General features: G+C 41.4%; 1 protein-coding gene across 2 annotated transcripts in view; it reads left to right on the top strand.

Annotated features, from left to right (window-relative positions):
* Positions 1–15,822, top strand: part of WIPI2 (WD repeat domain, phosphoinositide interacting 2) — a 34,058-nt gene extending 18,236 nt beyond the window's left edge. Inside the window, exons 4-12 of one of the 2 annotated variants that reach the window (XM_029577124.1) lie at positions 750–846; positions 3,100–3,197; positions 4,141–4,233; positions 5,630–5,700; positions 6,339–6,446; positions 7,811–7,975; positions 9,713–9,820; positions 13,624–13,721; positions 15,116–15,822. In XM_029577124.1, the coding sequence (XP_029432984.1) occupies positions 750–846; positions 3,100–3,197; positions 4,141–4,233; positions 5,630–5,700; positions 6,339–6,446; positions 7,811–7,975; positions 9,713–9,820; positions 13,624–13,721; positions 15,116–15,228 (951 nt within the window). In that variant the 3' untranslated portion in view covers positions 15,229–15,822. Of the gene's footprint in view, positions 1–749; positions 847–3,099; positions 3,198–4,140; positions 4,234–5,629; positions 5,701–6,338; positions 6,447–7,810; positions 7,976–9,712; positions 9,821–13,251; positions 13,576–13,623; positions 13,722–15,115 lie in introns of those variants that run through there. The other variant, XM_029577125.1, reaches the window with a different exon arrangement.
* Positions 15,823–17,475: the final 1,653 nt, after the last annotated feature.

Below are 17,475 nucleotides of genomic sequence, written 5' to 3'. Positions count from 1 at the left end.
AATTTATTAATTCCCTATAAACCAAGTCAAACTCTCAACTAGAGGTTTTGAAGCTTCCATCTCCCCTGAGAAGTTTGACTAGAGTAGTGGTTCCAAAATCTGTCCTGGAGGACCCCCAGCCAGTCAGGTTTTCAGGATATCTACAGTGAATATGCGTAAGATAAATTTTGCATTCACTGCCTCCATAGTATGCAGATTTTATCTTATGCATATTCACTGTGGATATCCTGAAAATCTGACTGGTTGGGGGTTCCGCAGGACAGGCTTGGGAACCTCTGGACTAGAGCATATGGGAGATGGTCCTCCTTTCAATACCAGGTTCTCTATTGGAGTTCCCTTCCATTAGATTTATGTATAGAGAAAAAATATCTCGAATTTAGTAAAGACCTGATTATTTCTGAGGATTAATTTGTTCATCTTTTTGGGGGTCTAGATTTGTTATCTTTTTTAAGGCTTATATTGTATAATGTTCTGTATGTTTAATTTAATCTTTTGTTTTTATGTATTTAATATGATGTTTGTCTTATTGTATTTATGATTTTATTTATTGTACACTAAATTGATTGTTGTGAAAATCGGTTTATTGCCACTGCAAGAAGGAGACATTTCATTTTATTACTGTCACATGAATGATCTCATGCAGTGTTGTGTGTCCTGATACAGGAATGATTTAGTGTTATTTTCTGATTTCACAGATTTTGTTGTCATTGTGTAGTACTTTTTTCTCTTCCCCTTTTTTCCTTCTGCAGAGGTTGATAGTATGCCTAGAAGAATCTCTTTATATACACAATATACGGGATATGAAGGTACTGCACACAATCAGAGAGACTCCCCCAAACCCAACAGGTGAGCCCACTCCCTAATGCAAATCAGCTCATTTCTGACTCGCACAGACCTGCAAAATTCATATTAGTCTTGATTAGTACTGTAATTTCCAGCATATACTTGGCCTAGGGGTTTTGCCTAGACATGTAATGGGATATACAGCCCCAGAAAAGAGCATAAAAAAACCAAGAAACGAGCATTAACAAACATCGGTTATAAAATCTCTGCTCATCTGAAGACATTCACATAGCAGACAAGGATCTTGTGAAGAGCCCTGGATTTGTCTGTAGGCAGCCACATTACACCTGTGCCTAGGGCGGCAAACCTTTAGGGGCATCAGGCCGGCTAAGATTTGCTGCCTTCCAGCTCTGCTGACTCTCAACCCTCTGCCGCCCTGTAACAGACCCTTACAGGAGGTGGGGGAGGAGGGAGTTGAGGGATACTGAAACTACCTAGGGGCGACAAAATCTTAAATCCATTCCCAGAACAGACTGAAATCAGTGTACTGCTTTTGCTTTTCATATTATTTAATTTTAGTAAAGAGCAAGGCTATAATTTATCAGCTTCAGTTTGGCTGCCTACCAGATTATTTTTTTTTTTTTGTTTTCTTAACTAAATAGTCAAATAGAAATGCATGGTAAACAGTAGAACTTAAAAAAAATACATTTTGATGGTGAATTTTTATACTTGCCAGCATAATAAAATTATTTCTTAGCAGTAGAGAGATGCTTGTGTTCAGTAATGGGAAAAGTTCGTCAGTATTTTTAGGTGGAGGAATATGGGAGTTGGTTGTTTTATGAGGAAATTGAAGAGCCAAGGTATAGGGACAGAAATATCAAAGATGAGATGAAACTTGAGAACCCTTAAAACAAATTACATTCATTATGATATATGGTTTCAATGCAATTAAAAAGACAAATCCATTGTAATATCACATTTCGGAGGTAGGTGAACAAAGACATAACCTGACACGGATTCTGGTAGCAGGGTTTGGGCAGCAGCCAACACAGCGCCACTCTAAGCTGATTACTCCTAGTTGGCAGGACATTCATTTGTCTGCATGGTAAATTTAACGGACAGCAGTGCATTTGGAAAAAAATAGAATAATTGAGTGAAGTTACATTTAAAGTGAAAGAGTGTGTTTAGTTCAAAGCAATAACAATATAAGCGTACAATCGGAGAAACATGACTGCAGAAAAAGACCATTCGGCTTATCTGGTCTGCCCATCCACACCAATTTAATTCAACTTTACAATCCCTACCACTCCCTCAGAGATCATCTGTGCTTGTCCTATGGCTTCTTGAATTTGGATATTATTCTTGTCTCCACCACTTTCACAGGGAGGCTGTTCCATGCATCTGTAAAGAAATATTTCCTTAGATTACTGCTGAATCTACCCCCCCTTTCACTCCCATCCCATGACTCCTCATTCAAGAGCCTTGCTTTCTATTGAATGAGACCTGCCTCCTGTACATGGAAAACTAGGAGGTATTTAAATGTTTCTATCATAGCTCCCCTCTCTTGCCTTTCCTCTAGGGTATACAAGTTTGTCCCCATGTGCTTTAGATCCAAGATCACTGACCATTTTAGTAGCCACCCTCTGGACCGACTCCATCCTGTTGATATCCTTTTGAAAGTGCAGTCTCCAGAATTACACACTATTCCAAATGAGGTCTCAGCAGGGACCTATACGGACGGGGCAATATCACCTCCCTTTTTCTGCTGACCATTCTTCTCTCTATGCAGCCAAGAAATAATTATTTGTCGGGTTTTTTTTAAATTTTACATTACATTTTTATTATCCAGTCTACCTGACATGTAAAGAGGCATTTTGTGTATTAATGTCATTGTTGACTTGCATTGTTTATCATTTTTGTATATTGTAATAGCAGCGTGCTACTCTTCGTTCTTGTTTGTCACTTTTGTTTGAATTGTAAATACACATTAGTAGAAAGAAAAATGCTGCTATTGCTTAAACCAGTGAAACATAAGGTGTGTCTTCACTGGGAAACAAAATGTCTCTCCCTCGTCAGTTGGGTTTATTAAGTCTAACATAATCCTGAAGAACAGGAAAACAATTGAGTCTAATTGTCTAGTTAGGTTGCTGCTGCCTTTCCTAAGGTACAAGATTACAATCTGCATAAAAGGTTGTTCTCGAGTAGCTGTCGTACTAGAATATAAGTTGCTTTCACCTGTGTGGAATACATTTACACGGTTATACCTACAATTCAGCTTTCACATCTTTCTTCTCTGTTTATCTTTGTCCCATGCAGGTTTGTGTGCACTGTCCATAAACGGTGATAACTGTTATCTGGCGTACCCTGGGAGTGCGACTATCGGCGAGGTCCAGGTTTTTGACACCATCAATCTGGTGAGGGCACCTGTGTAAGCCACTGGCTCCCATATGGATGCACATTTGTCTTTCCTTAGACATGGTTTATTTAGTGGGTTAGTACAACTGTCTTTCACTCCTCAAGACTTGGGCTCAAAGCTAGTGTATGTCACAAGGAAAAAGTTCAGAGTTTGATGATTTGGATTTTTTCCCTTGCTTTTTAAACAAAAGCAACTTGGACTGGCTTCTTCAGCGTGTCTTCATTTAGAGATAAGAGAACCAGTGAGAGCTGTAGCCTAGATTATGACCGGGCTTTGCATGTTGAAGAAAAGCAAAAAAGATCTAGCCCAGAGTAGTCGATCATACAACTTGGTATGACTCCCTCAGTGTCCGTTGCTTACAAAAGTGTCCTAATTTGTTATAAAGCTACAGTGGTGTTCTTCTCTGATCGAAGCCCTGATGATTTAATGAATGTACTTCTTTCTGAACTGCTTTGGCATTCGGGCATAGTTATGCCCCCAGCACAGCTCTGGTTTTATATCTTCACTACATTTTGTGATTTGTTCATCTTACTTTTTTTTTTATAATAAAACTATTTGTCTTCCCTTTGTCCATTTTCTTATATTGACATAGCAATATCTTTCTGCTTATTAGAAAGATGAGGCATAGAAATATGGCACAAACCAGTTTGAATAGTGGCATGCGATGAGCTTCTGAATCCTTGGAACTGGACTCGGGAGTCAATGACATAATTCAGTGAAGATGTGCAAAGAGCAGAACAGAAATTTGTTTCTAGATTGCTAATCTTATCTTACAAGTAAACGCAATTTTAATCAATAGTTCTGATTCTGAAATGTTTTTTTGCATTACTAGTGAGAGTAACACAGCAATTAATTGTGCGTAGCTGCACGTTGCTTAAGAACCATTGTTGGTGCATTTGTTCTGTTGCTCAGCTTTCCATGTTGGTGGTTGCTTTTTGCAGAGAGCCGCCAATATGATCCCAGCTCATGACAGTCCCCTGGCTGCCCTGGCTTTTGATGCAAGTGGCATGAAACTCGCAACGGCATCCGAGAAGGTAAGATAGATAGATATATATATATATATATATATATATATATATATATATTTATTTGTCATAGTTTTCCGTTAAACAGGTTACCAGTTTATGATTTGAATAGCCATGCAATGTTTTTCTTAGCTCTGGTACTTAAAATGTCTGTAAGAGTGGAAGTAGAGGCATTGCCTCATGTTTATCATGCCAATGGCAGTAGGAAGAGCTCTGTTCCTCATTTTGAACCATTAGTTATACAGACTGGCTCAGACATCTGAGACCTTTCCATTTCACTGAAAAATAAGAAGCAGCACTGAGCATCTTAAAATCCAGCAGCTGCTGGATGCCATGATTTCTCTACGTTGGGTTTACCTCACCGACAGGCCGATACAGTAAAATCGGTGGGAGAGCCGGCGCTCCGAGGCGAGCGCCCGCTCTCCCAACGCGCGCCCAGGCCACTCTTCTGGGCGCACGATCCAGTATTTAAATGAGGGCCCGCGGTAAAAAGAGGTGCTAGGGACACTAGCGCGTCCCTAGCGCCTCCTTTTTGACAGGAACGGCGGCTGTCAGCGGGTTTGACAGCAGACGCTCAATTTTGCCGGCTTCGGTTCTCAAACCCGCTAACAGCCACGGGTTCGGAAAACGGTTGCCGGCATAATTGAGCGTCCGTCTTCCGACCCGCGGGCCGATCTTTAATTATTTATTTTTTAATTTTTTTTTACTTTTGGGGCCTCCAAGTTAATTTCGCTATAATATTAAGTCGGAGGGTGTACAGAAAAACATTTTTTTCTGCTTTTCTGTGCACTTTCCTGGTGCCGGCAGAAATTATCGCCAGCCTTTGGGCAGGCGTTACTTTCTGTATGGCGCGGGAATAGCTAATAGGGCCATCAACATGCATTTGCATGTTGCGGGCGCTATTAGTTTCAGGGATTTGGCCCGCGTTTTCGACACGCTATTACCCCTTACTGAATAAGGGGTAATAGCGTGTCAAAAACACGCGGCCAATCGCAGGCTAACAGTGCGCTCCACCGGAGCGCACTGTACTGTATCTGCCTTCTAGAGAGCTCCTCCATTTCCTTGACAGTTAGGCTTTTCTCATAATGACACATCCCTCTGCTTGGCAAGAGGAAACATTTAAAAACTATTAAAATATATATTGTGATAGCAATAAGATATTTGAGGGTTGTTAGTAAGGTGATTATTGGAACCTGGCTATTTTGTGTGCCTACCCCTGCAGCCGTGAAGTCTCTTAAGAGTTCCCCTTCGTGCCTAATGCCTTAATTTGCACATTCATACTTAACGATAGTTTCACTGCTGAAAAACACGTTTTCCTGCCCCTCTGGCGATTTGCATCTGAAGTGTCCTTCACTGAAGCTCTCCCTTGGAGTCTATAGCTTTGCTTTTTTTTCCTCCTTTCCAGGGGACAGTAATTCGTGTGTTTTCCATTCCAGAAGGACAGAAGCTGTTTGAGTTCAGAAGAGGAGTAAAGAGGTGCAGTAGTACAAGTTAATGCTCTGCAGCTGATTGTTTTAGAGTACTTCTCATTTTAACTTGAAGTTCTTTTGCTTGGTAGGGAATTGTCCTTGAAGAATAGTTAATACTCTGTTCCATTTACCGGCTGTGGTTGCTATGCAGTGAAAAACTGGCTCTCCGCTGCAGAATGTTAAATAGTTTTTCACATTTTGAAAGACCCTAGAAGTATAAACAACCATTCCCAAAATGTCTGTATGAAGGATTTTTCTGCTAGGCATCGTTTCCGTTGCCTATTCTCATTTGAGGTTGGCTCTCTGTGTCTTAAGTCCTAGTTAAATGTTGAATAGTATGTAGGCCATGTTGATTGCTTTATTGATAGAGAAGAAAAACAAGGGCCTGCCAGAGTATTCCCACATGCAGGTGGTTTTGCATTATAGGAATGACCATTTAATATCTCCTCTTCCTCTTCCTCTCCCTCCCCACCTCTTCAAGGGTGGTGCAGACAGTAGTATGGGATTAATGACTCCTGCCCTTATGCTTAATGTCTCTGAGACTCTCCAGGGTGCAGCGTGGGTTGTTTTGTCTGCAGAATTGCTGTGGTGTGCTCTTCCTGCAGCCGTGATTTGTGTGCTCACTCACTTTTCTGTTCTTTCTAGGTGTGTTAGCATTTGCTCTTTGGCGTTCAGCATGGATGGCATGTTCTTGTCTGCCTCCAGTAACACGGAGACAGTGCATATCTTCAAGCTTGAGACCGTGAAAGAGAAGTGAGTTTCAGCGCTGCACCATGTCTGTAGGTTTATATTGGAAGAAAATGAACTGCATATTCCCATGCACTATTCAGTAGTTGTTTTACCTTGATTAGTTGCTTAGTCGGTGTATTTTTAATTAGAAGACCCCTTATTTAACATGTATTGACCAGCTGGAGAATTACTTGCATTCCTTCAAATATCTATTAAAAAAAAAAAATCACAGGTTTGCCACTTTAATTCTTTTTTCATTACTTGATGCCAACTGTTAGTCTTAAGTACAAGCTGCTGGAGGCCTAGTTCTTGAGCTGCAGCTATTTGTTTGTCGCAGTTTTCTGACTCAAATACATGGTTTAAAATGTTTCTGGTAATTTTTTTTATTTAATATTTTTTAATACTTTTGTTAGCATTTTAGCTAAATTCTAGGATCTATTTTTCCATGTAGTATAAATGTTCTTCCTAAGTTTGACAGTATTATTTTATAAAGAAAGTATTTGAATGGGCATTATATCCTGGCCATTTATCAATTTTTTTTCAAACTGTGGAATAGGTGAAAATTCAAAGAATTTAACAATTTATCAAAAAACTCAAAACATTCCACCAAAATCATCAATCATGAAAAGATAAAGGTCAACAACTATAAAAGGAAAATGTCCTTTACCTAAAAAACAATACTTATTTGATAGCATATTATTTACTGCTTGTTTATCATTCTATTGTTTTTATGTTTGTGTATTTATATTTGTTTTTATTGTTCTACCTCCCCTTGGGTAAAAAATTAAATAAACCAAAAACTAAGAATAAATAAAAATGTAGGAATTAGTCTTGGTTTTAGTCAGTCAGATACAATGTTTAGTTTCATCACACTGATCAAAAGGAGAAGACATCATTGCAGACCCTTTTAGTACCAGGACTAGCTGCTGGGCTGGATGTTAAATTCACTTAACGCTGTCATTCAGTAGCTTAGGACAGAATCTCTACTATAAGTCAGGGTAAAAATCAATAAACATTCAATCATCACTGAAAAATGTGTCGGGTTTTTCTTTAAAAATGAGCGGATGTTATGCATGTAAAATCTGAGGGTATTTCAATTTCTCATACTGGAGGTAATTTTCAAAAGGAAAACTGGGTTTCACCTGTGTAAATGGTGAGTTTACAAGCGTAACTCTTTTTTTTTGAAAATCCGCTCCATAGGGCTGAATTTTCAAAGGCTTGCACGCACACAGTTGGGCTATGGAACATTGCTATGATATATGCTGCATTTACACATGGAACTCCATTGAAAATTCACTCCACCGAGCACAGTAGTTACTTAGCACAACAGTGAGGATTGAAATGTTTGGTCCTGATCATTTTTCTTGTTCTTGCTCAATTTCTTTCAGGCCTCCAGAGGAGCCCACTACATGGACAGGCTACTTTGGGAAAGTGCTGATGGCCTCTACCAGCTATTTGCCATCGCAGGTTACGGAAATGTTTAACCAAGGCCGGGCCTTTGCTACAGTTCGCTTGCCCTTCTGTGGGCACAAAAATATTTGTGCGCTTGCCACGTGCGTAAGCTTATTGATCTTTAGTTCATTGCCTGCACACAGTCAGTGAAAATAGCCATACCGGTATTGCTAAGAGGCGCTCTGTGCCATCTTTGACTTGCACAGTTCTTGAAGTGTTTTGTACCTTAATTTAACATTAATTGCTGTTTCACAGAAACTTGCAAAAGAGTTCAGGAGGTTTGTGATAAAGTGGGAATTGTTGGACTGCTGCAGACTTCAGTTAATGAGTCTGAGCAGCCTAGTAACCTTTCCACTATGCAAGGCTCCCAAGGGCTACGGCCTGAAAGGAAGAAGCTTATACTGACCTGTTAAACTCTCTCGAAGTAGCAACTGGAAGCAGTTCTGTAGCGCTTAAATCTTTTCATTTCCTGAAGGCAGCAGTGCAATTTGGGCTATGTTGAAAGTTGGGCATCGAGACATTTGGGCTGTAAATTATACTATGTAATCCTGCTTAAACCAGATTTTAACTTGTACACACTCTCCAGGGCCGATGCAGTAAAATGTGCGCTGAAAACAGGTGCTAGTATTGAGTCCCCCGTTGTCTTAATGTGCGCGCAGCCACATCCCCTGGGCGCCCGATGCACTATTTAAATGAGAGTCAGCCTTAAAAAGGACGCGCTGAAGGAGAATTGTGCAACCGTAGCGCTCAATAGTTTATTGCATCGGGCGCTCAATACAAGTGTCCGTTTTCATCCTGCTTCATTTTTTGTTGTTATATTTCAGCCGCCTCAGCATAATAGGTGCCCCTTGCTATGGACGTCTAAATTGTGTGGCCATAAGAGAAGTGGGTTTCTTTTAATTAAGTCAAAATATACATTTTATTTTTCTTCACCGCGAGCAGTAAATTAAAAGGTCACAATGAAATTAAGGAGGTGGATGACGCATCACAACAGAGAGAGCCTTATTTTCTTCATGAGTCCTTGACTGCAAGTCGACTTCACTCCACCTCCGAGGCTGGAGTTAAATTTGCTGCGTTAAAAAGTGTGCATTGGGCGCCCAGCGCTTTCCTGCATAAGGGGGTGATAGCTAATGCCTTCACCTACAAGGAATTTACATCTGCACAAAGCCATGCGCCTGTGCACTGTTGCTTTTATCCAGCAGAATCTAATCTCTCTTCCTTTTTGCTGCTTATATAAAATATAGGGAGTTTAAGGGCTAAAAACCATCAGGTCAGGAGTGATTGTCAAAATAACAATTTATTACGGCAGCTATTAGACTGTGTTACTTCAATTGGCACAGATACAGATTGATTGCTTGTTACTGTTTATAGACTGTGCAGGAGGCAGCAATTAGTGATTATTTAGTTTGTAGTTTCCTGTGCTTTGTGGATGATTATATGTGATGCGTAGGATCTATGCACTCTCTATATTCAGAGAGTGTCTTTCATCCAAATAGGATACCAATGTATTTTGCAATTTTATTACTTCAGAAACATGCAAGCAAGGATGAGATGTATGCCATACTTCTTAATACAAAGACACAGCACATCAGCTTCTGAAGAAGCAAAGGATGATTATTTTAGCCTTCTCCTGCAGATAAATAAACCGAAGACCTTTTAAACCAAATAACATACATGTCTAGGCTAATCTAAAGCTCTCCCTTGTAGAACAAGTCTTTACCTACTCACAGAATCAGAAAAATAGCGATGGGACTTAAAGAGGTTATCTCGTCTAACTTTATGGTCCATTACTCTAAAAAGACTATTAATAGCTATTTTCTCCTCTTTCTTTCTGATAGAATTCAGAAGATTCCCAGGTTACTGGTTGGGGCATCTGATGGTTATCTTTACATGTACAACCTGGATCCTCAAGAAGGAGGCGAGTGCACGTTGATGAAACAGCACAAGTAAGTACTGACATTATTCTATAGCATGTTAGTGAGTTCCATTTGATTCTTTGCAAGTCCCAAGATGCTTTCCTTTGGGCCAAAAAAATCAAACTCCCTGGAGGGGAAGGGGCTTATCTTGCTGCTAGAGTTGGAGTAGTAATTACTTCAAGTTTCTTGTTGATGTTTTCTGCTTTCAAGTTGTTGACAAAGGTATTCAGCAGGAGGAGTGAATAACTTGGTGCACCAGAGAGCTCTGCGTTCCTGCCACTGGTCTTTTCAAATGTTAATAGCTTTTACCAGGAGCCGGTTTCTCAAACTGCAGACTCTGCAGAAGTGGGAAAAGCTGGCAGGAAACAATAAGAGGTTTTGTACTTTCTGAACGGATCGCCCGTTGCCCTCCTTGCTGGTGCAGAGTTTGGGGGTCCAGGTTGGCCCTAGAAGGGGCTCCTTTGCGGGCCATGATTGTCCTTTTGTGTTGGATATGAGCTGCAAGATGACGGTGATTCTCCTGAAGAAGAAACCTTTGTTGTCTAGGAAGCTCACGTGCAACATCTGTGGATAATCCAGTTAAAGATGTTTCAGCCTGCAAAGGATCCCGTTTCTTATTTGCTACAGTATTTTTTTCTTTCGTTCTTTTGGGGAGGTGATGAATTTGGCACGTAATGGCTTATTGTATCCCCCTGAGCTGTTTCTGCTTTGGCTTTTGCTATTGGTTATATATCCTACTCTGAACTCTGCTTCTTTGTTTGGGTTTTTGGTTTGTGAGCAAGGCTTAATTTGTAGACCAGGAAGTGGCACTGTGGCGTGGGGCCAAGGCAGGTGTGAACGCCCTCTCTCCCAAACCCTTCCTCCTTGTCTCAGTAATCCTTCATTCCCAGCCCCCTATAAGTGCTCTACCCACCAGAGCTGATTTATACTATTGGCTCTGCTCCGCGCCCTCAGGCCCCGAGAAACAGGTGGCAGAATTCCTCATCTAGGTCATTCTGTCAAAAATTAAACCCTGGGTGACACAGAAAAAGGGGTTGAATGAGCACAAGTTTGAAACGTGTAAGCAGTAGCATAGTAGCCGGGGTTGAAGCCTTGACAATAGACACTACTGCGCCGAAGTTTCAAACTTGTGCTTCATTCAACCCCCTTTTTGCGTTTGTTCTTTTTACTTCGGTGTCTGCATCAGGATCAACCCTCTCCTCCTGTTCCGTGCAGGGGAGGGGTTGGAATAACACTGGTGGGAGGGGGGGGGGAGATGAGTTGGGGAGCAGAGCCGGCTGCATTCTGCTCTTTCTGCTCCAGACTCTTCCGGGCAGGCTGTCTGGAGGGGAGGGAGGGGCTGCAAGTCTGAGAAGAAGTGGTGGAACTCTGTTCTAGGCCATTCCCCCCCCCAAATTAAGCCCTGTATGTGAGCATGCATTACAAGAATTACAAGGGCAGCTGCAAACATCTGCTGCTTTCTAGCTGTATAACAGAGTCATAGCTGACAGTATAGAAGAGCACTGGTTCCGGACCCATTCAGTAGCTCTAACAAAATTACAAGCACACCAGAAAATAAATCCTTCAGATACAAGTTATTTTCTTTTAATGTTGCAAATGTTACAGAACTACAGTCCCTTGGCTTTTTGGGTGATCCAAATACCCAAGGTGGTGAACAGCAAGGTGAACAATTTAGTAAAAATAATATAATGCAGTAGTACTGTGTCGGCACAATGGAATGGTATAATAGTATAAAACAGTGTAATCAGGATCCATTAAAAACTTTGATGTACGTTTACAAAATGGAAGTACGATATATAAATGAACAAGTTATACTTTTATGTGAGAATGTTTCCTTGTGCAGCTAAGGGCAAAAATCTAGCTTCAGATAGAAAAGATGCATACTGCTGTATTTTGGAGCAGTATGAGCCAGGAACTCACATTTCCTCCCTAAGGGAAAGTAAACCCTTTTGTTTGGGGGTTATCCAGTGATAAAGAGAGAAACCCCTAGGGGAGATGGCTTCAGTATAGCCAGTTTGCAAATCCACAAAATGGAAGTGACACATTTAAACCACTGGGTGAATCTACAGAGCCCCACAATTTTGTGGTTACCTTCAGGATATCTCTAAGCAGTATGAAAGTAACCCCAGAGAAAAGAAGTGAGCTAAACCTGAGGGTGATAGAGAGTGAGGAGGAGATAATCAAATTTCCCGCAATCTACCTTTAGCCATGGAATTTGCTGCAAGTTTTGCTATGAGTATTGCCCCCTCAAAGGTATTGCACAAATTTGAGCCTGTGGTTTGTGCAGGTGGTACGTTTTACGTTTTGTTTTAAGGATAGCAACATGCATAGTTTTGAATATTCATGTATACAAAAATACATGGGTGAAAGTATGTGTGACATGCGCATACTTTATCCCAAAGAAACAGGCTGTTTGATTACTGCCCCCTCTCTGCGTGGGTAAAGCAGCGTTTTTACCTGTGGAAATGGCTTTCATCCTTGCCCTTGTCATGCAGGATACTCTTGACAATAGGAGGGCTACTAAGGTTGTCCCAGCTGTGGCAACAGTAAATCAGATTGTACAAAATGCCTTGGTATCTTCCATTCACCCGGGAATAGTGGCCAGTTTGGTAAGTGAGGCTCTTAAACGAGCTGTTCTTACCAGAGAGCGGGCAGTGGTGACCAGTCAGTAAGAAGAATGTTTCTGCATGGCCCTTGTAACCTGTTCTGCTTCTTCAAGGACGCTCCCTTTTCCAGGCAGTTTCGTTTTTTGTTTTTTTTCCAAAAAGTAAAGGTCTTTCCTTTCTATTGTAACTTGGCACTTGAATATTTTATTCTGCTTTTTTATTGCTCTGCACTGTGGAGGTAAAAAAGGCTGGGCATGACTAATGCTCATTTTTTATTCACAGAGACATGGTTACTTCTAGTTTATGTCGAGCTATAAATACTAGTGTGCTGTCTTTTCAATTGAGGAAAAATATATTTAGCAAAGACCAAGGCTCAAAAAGGGAACAGTGGTTATAGGGAGTAATTTCCAAAAGGAGTCACATGCTTTAAAACTGCTTTTTGTGCGTGTAAATGCACTTTTGCAAATTGCTGCGATATATACTGCTTTTATGCATGTAAATCCTTTTGAAAATTGCCCCCATAGTGTGCTTTCAAGACAGCAGTTCATACGAGGTACTAGAGCTAAGCTTTATTCTCTTAGTCAAGGCCTAGTCACATTGTTTTTCCATTTTCTGATTCTTTCTTACCTAGAATCCACATCACCTTTATCAGAGAAAGCAGGGGCTGTATAATTGTGGCACCACTAAGGCTAAATGGTCTGCTTAGTATCCCTTTCTGCTCAGGACCTTTGCTCGTACAAGCTGAGGGTAATCTTGCACAGAGGAGGGGGCAGGGATTCTTCTGCTACGCTGTCCCATCGGTGAAGTGTTGAGAGAGGCTGTTTGCCATTTTTTTTTTTTTTTTTTTACTCCCAGGTTAAATCCTAGCTCTGCAGTCTACTTCCGCTTAAACCAGAAAATGAATGGCTCGGAATAAAAAGTTTGAAGGCCCAAGTCACTGCCTCAGGGAACGAGTGCCGGCAATCTATCTCCTTTGGTCAGGATGACGGACGGGGGGGGGGAAACTTGTGTTGCTTGGGAGAATGAGTTATACAGAATTCATAACGGTGCAAATGGATTTTTAAGAGAGAACTCGCTGATGTCATTAAAAATGTTATAAATATGACACTTTTTTTTGTTTCTCTTCCTTACAAGTAGTAAGACATGATTATAAATCCCTCAGTGGAAGTGCCATTAGCAAGAATGCAAACTCATCAACCTTCTTTATTTTATGGGATGTGATTATAGATTGGATGGCAGTATGGAGCCGACCAATGAAATCTTGGAGTCTGCATCACATGACCGACCATTAGTGGCACAGACTTACAGTGCCGCCGTGACTAAAGGTACCCATATTTATTTATTTTTGGTTTAGAGCCTGCTTTTCAGGTTCTTCAAAGCGGATCACGTTCAGGTACTGTCGGTGTTTCTCTATCCCCAGAGAGCTCACAGTCTGAGTGTGTAAATGCGTTAAAGGAGAAGGTACCCGGGCTCCAAGGAGACTTCATAGGGACGGCTTTCCCACTCCTCCTCCGCGGGGATGCACCTGTCCATGCACAGGGATTTCATTTTCTCATCCTTGCTCGTTGTCGACCTCGCTTACTTTGCCCCTGTAAAATAATCCACGGGATTTTCCAACGTGAGTTTCCCTTTAACAGAAAGGCTGGCGGCTCCGTGGGCACCGAGTAACCTCTGGCCTGCGGGGTTTGCTCTTTTATGAAGGGAGAGAGAGGGGGAAGCTCGAGTTGGGGAGGGGGGCTTCAACGTTTTTATTTTTCCAACATCGACAGTGTTTTATTTCTTTGGTGGTGGTGTGGGGTTGGCTTGGGGCTTTTTGAAAATGAAAAAAAAAAATGTTAAAAATTTCCCGTTTCCTTTCAACAAAAGTACATTCCTTAGTAAATCGTGGACTGGAGCATAATCTCAGCATTCACTTTTTGTTTAATCCGTTCATCTGTGAGACTGCTTAGATCCCTCCATCTGGCAGTGATCCTGCAGCTCCTTAACTAAGGGAGACGAGCAGGCCATGAAGCCGCCAAGCTGCATTGCTGCAGATTTTGTTAACTCTTTAAACTGTTCTGTAAAACTTTTGGGCCATGTTTTATTTATTTTCACACGTATCGACCGCCTCTCGCAAGGAGGCGCCAAAGCGGTATATACAAGTAAACGAACAAAAAGCGACGGACCACAATGTTTCCTTCCCTCAAACGCACGTGAATTTAGTACGGGGGACAGAGAATCGCAGCAGAGTGGGGGGAGCGATCAAGCTCAGCTCTTGCCATGTTGTGCGCGCGGGCTGTAGTGAAACCTTACAAAAAAACTGGAACCGTAGATCACATCTGTACAACTGGTTCTTCTCTGCTCCCTCCCATATTGCGTTTGAGTAGAATTAAGTTTCATGTTTAAGATGTACAACTGTGACCTACTTCACCATTGTGCTAGTGCTTCAGACGATAGCGATAGAAGTACGTATAACAGCAGGGGAAAGGGGGAGATAAGTGATTCACACAGTTGGTGGGAGGGAGCCAGCAAAACGAGAATGGACATCGTTTTAACAGAACTCTAAATCGTGGGTGCTCTTGAGTCTGGTGGTAGTGAGGAAGTTGATGAAGACTGTTGGCTAGGTACTGCAGTTGCAAAACGCATGCCCGGAGCCGTTCCACTTCTAAGCTAGGACCGCTCTGCTCTATCGCCTTGTGTGGTGCTCAGCCCCATACACTGACTCGCTGTCTCCCTGCAGGCTACTCGGAGGACCTGGGTGCAGTAGGTGGGACTGGCCTGGAAGATGAAACCAATGCACTGCGACTGGATGAAGATAGTGAGCATCCTCCAATGATTCTTCGGACAGACTAAACTTTAACCTGTGAACTCTCACTCCCAAAGCAGAGAATTCAGACTTGACATTTCTTAAGGACACTCATGTAGTTGCTGCTATGAACTTTGACATGAGTTGGGAGAAAGACTGAAAACAAAAGTTTAAAAAAAAAAAAATTGTACTTGTAGTCAAATTCTATACTTTTGGGGGGGAGGGGAAATTCTATTGTTTTCACTTCAGTGGCTTTATAAATCTTGTTTACCTATTTTAGCTGCTTTTTTTTTTTTTTTTTTTTGCCAAAAAGAGCCCTTTGTGCAGCCGTTTGAGCTTATTAGCTTTGCATGCATTCATGTGCCAAGCTCGCATAGGAGGGGTAGAAGCCACTTTAATCCAACTCACTTTGTATTATTATTTTTTTTTTTTAAATGTGTATATATCTAGTGAATGTATGCAGGATGCAGAAGAAAAGACAGCTAGGCCCGGTCCCGATCATTCCCCATGCATGGGCTGGCGGGCATGTCCACTGACTGGCATGCATTTTTCTGAGATACTTATTGCCTAAGTCCCCTTATTCCACCATGCTCTCTCTCCTGGACCATTTTTTGCTAATTAAAATTGCTTCTGAATGTTGATTGTGGGCATTTTCTGTTTCTTGTTTTTGTGATGGAAGGAAAGTTCCACGATGCATCCCGCACTGAAGCCAATGCACTCCTTGAAAAGGACCTGAAGAGGAGAAGGGAAAGCCTTGGGATTTGGTTTAAGGACTTGTTGCGCCTGCTCTCTCTTTCCTTCTCTGGTGCTGTCTGTTTTTAGGATCCCTTGAAGACGGAAAGATTTTGTGATTGGGAAGCATTGTTCAGTTTTGGTTTTTATTTTTTATTAAAAAAAAAAAATATATATATATATATATATTATATATATATATTATATATATATATTATATATATATATATTATATATATATATTATATATATATATACTTTGAGCTATATTACCCAGCCACAGATATCAGCAGTGTGGATGTCATTGCTTCTCTTCCCACTGCTCTGTGATCGTGTCCATCAGGATTTGGCCTGCTGCATGTCTTGAAACTCTGAATGAGAAGCCTCATCCCTGTGACTTGTGTTGCATTGCTTCTCTTTCTACCACTGCCTCAGACCTTTCCTCCTCTAGCAGGCATCATGCAGCTGAAGACTTATTCCCAATCTAATAGTAGAATTCCCAACCATTGTTTTAGTAATTTTCTAATTGTATTGGCAACTTTGATTTGCAAGCACTTGTTCATTACTGACCATTTACATGTCAGGTGCATGGTAGCAAAATGAAAAACATCTGAAGCGCTGCCGTCTCACGTGCAGGTGTGGTAAAATGTGAAGATTTGGATTTGATAGGCGTGTGTTCTTGTCATGTGCTTGCATGGGGTATGCCGAAGGGTCCCACTGAAGATCATGAGTTTGATCCATAGATTTGGTTCAGACATCGGCTCGCATTCTGAATTATCAAATGTAGAAAAGCATGTGACAAATGAAGTTATTTAATGGTCTGTCAGTGTCTCCTACACCTTCCATCCAGACCTTTGTTACACATTGCTGTAATGTTAGTACCTGTGCTCCCTTGCCAGTGAATTTTCCATATGACAGCATTGGGATATTCCAAGTCTTGTTCAAGGGCCTTCTTTGCATCCCATAAGATGGAAAAGATCTTATGTCTCTTGTTCACCCTTCCTCTTATTGGATTTTCTGCTGTTTCTGTTTAAAATCCATCTCTTGAAAGCATGTTTCCTGACCTGGCTCAAGCTGCAGCTTGCCATGCTAATTTGCTTATGCTTCTTGTGTGTAGAAGAATGGAAAGCTACCCAGATCATAACTGATATTTGATGTAATTGTATTTAGAATGAGAGCCTGCACTGGCTCCTTGGCTTTGCTAGTAGCAGTCTTGCTCTCTCTGAGGCTTGCAGACCCAAGAGGGGGGATGTTTGCCTGCTGTGGCAGTGACTCTGTACTGCCACACAAAGACATTGACATGTTAAGCCTTGGGAGCCTCTGTTCTGCGTATCAGCTAACAAAGTACCCTAATCATGAAAGTAGGGGTGGCTAACACCAGCCTTGGAGCCACAGACAGGTCTGTTGTTTTAGGATATCAACAGCAAATATTCATGGAATAGATTTGCACGCACTGCCTCCATTGTATGCAAGTATATCTCAAACATATCCGCAGTGGGTGTCTTGAAAATCAGGTGTTTATATGGCTCTTGAGGACTGGAGTTGGCCACCCCTGCAGCAGA

This window comes from Rhinatrema bivittatum, chromosome 14, assembly GCF_901001135.1.
Source record: "Rhinatrema bivittatum chromosome 14, aRhiBiv1.1, whole genome shotgun sequence".
Classification (NCBI taxonomy): Eukaryota; Metazoa; Chordata; class Amphibia; order Gymnophiona; family Rhinatrematidae; genus Rhinatrema; species Rhinatrema bivittatum.
This window is presented reverse-complemented; position numbering and strand designations above follow the sequence as displayed.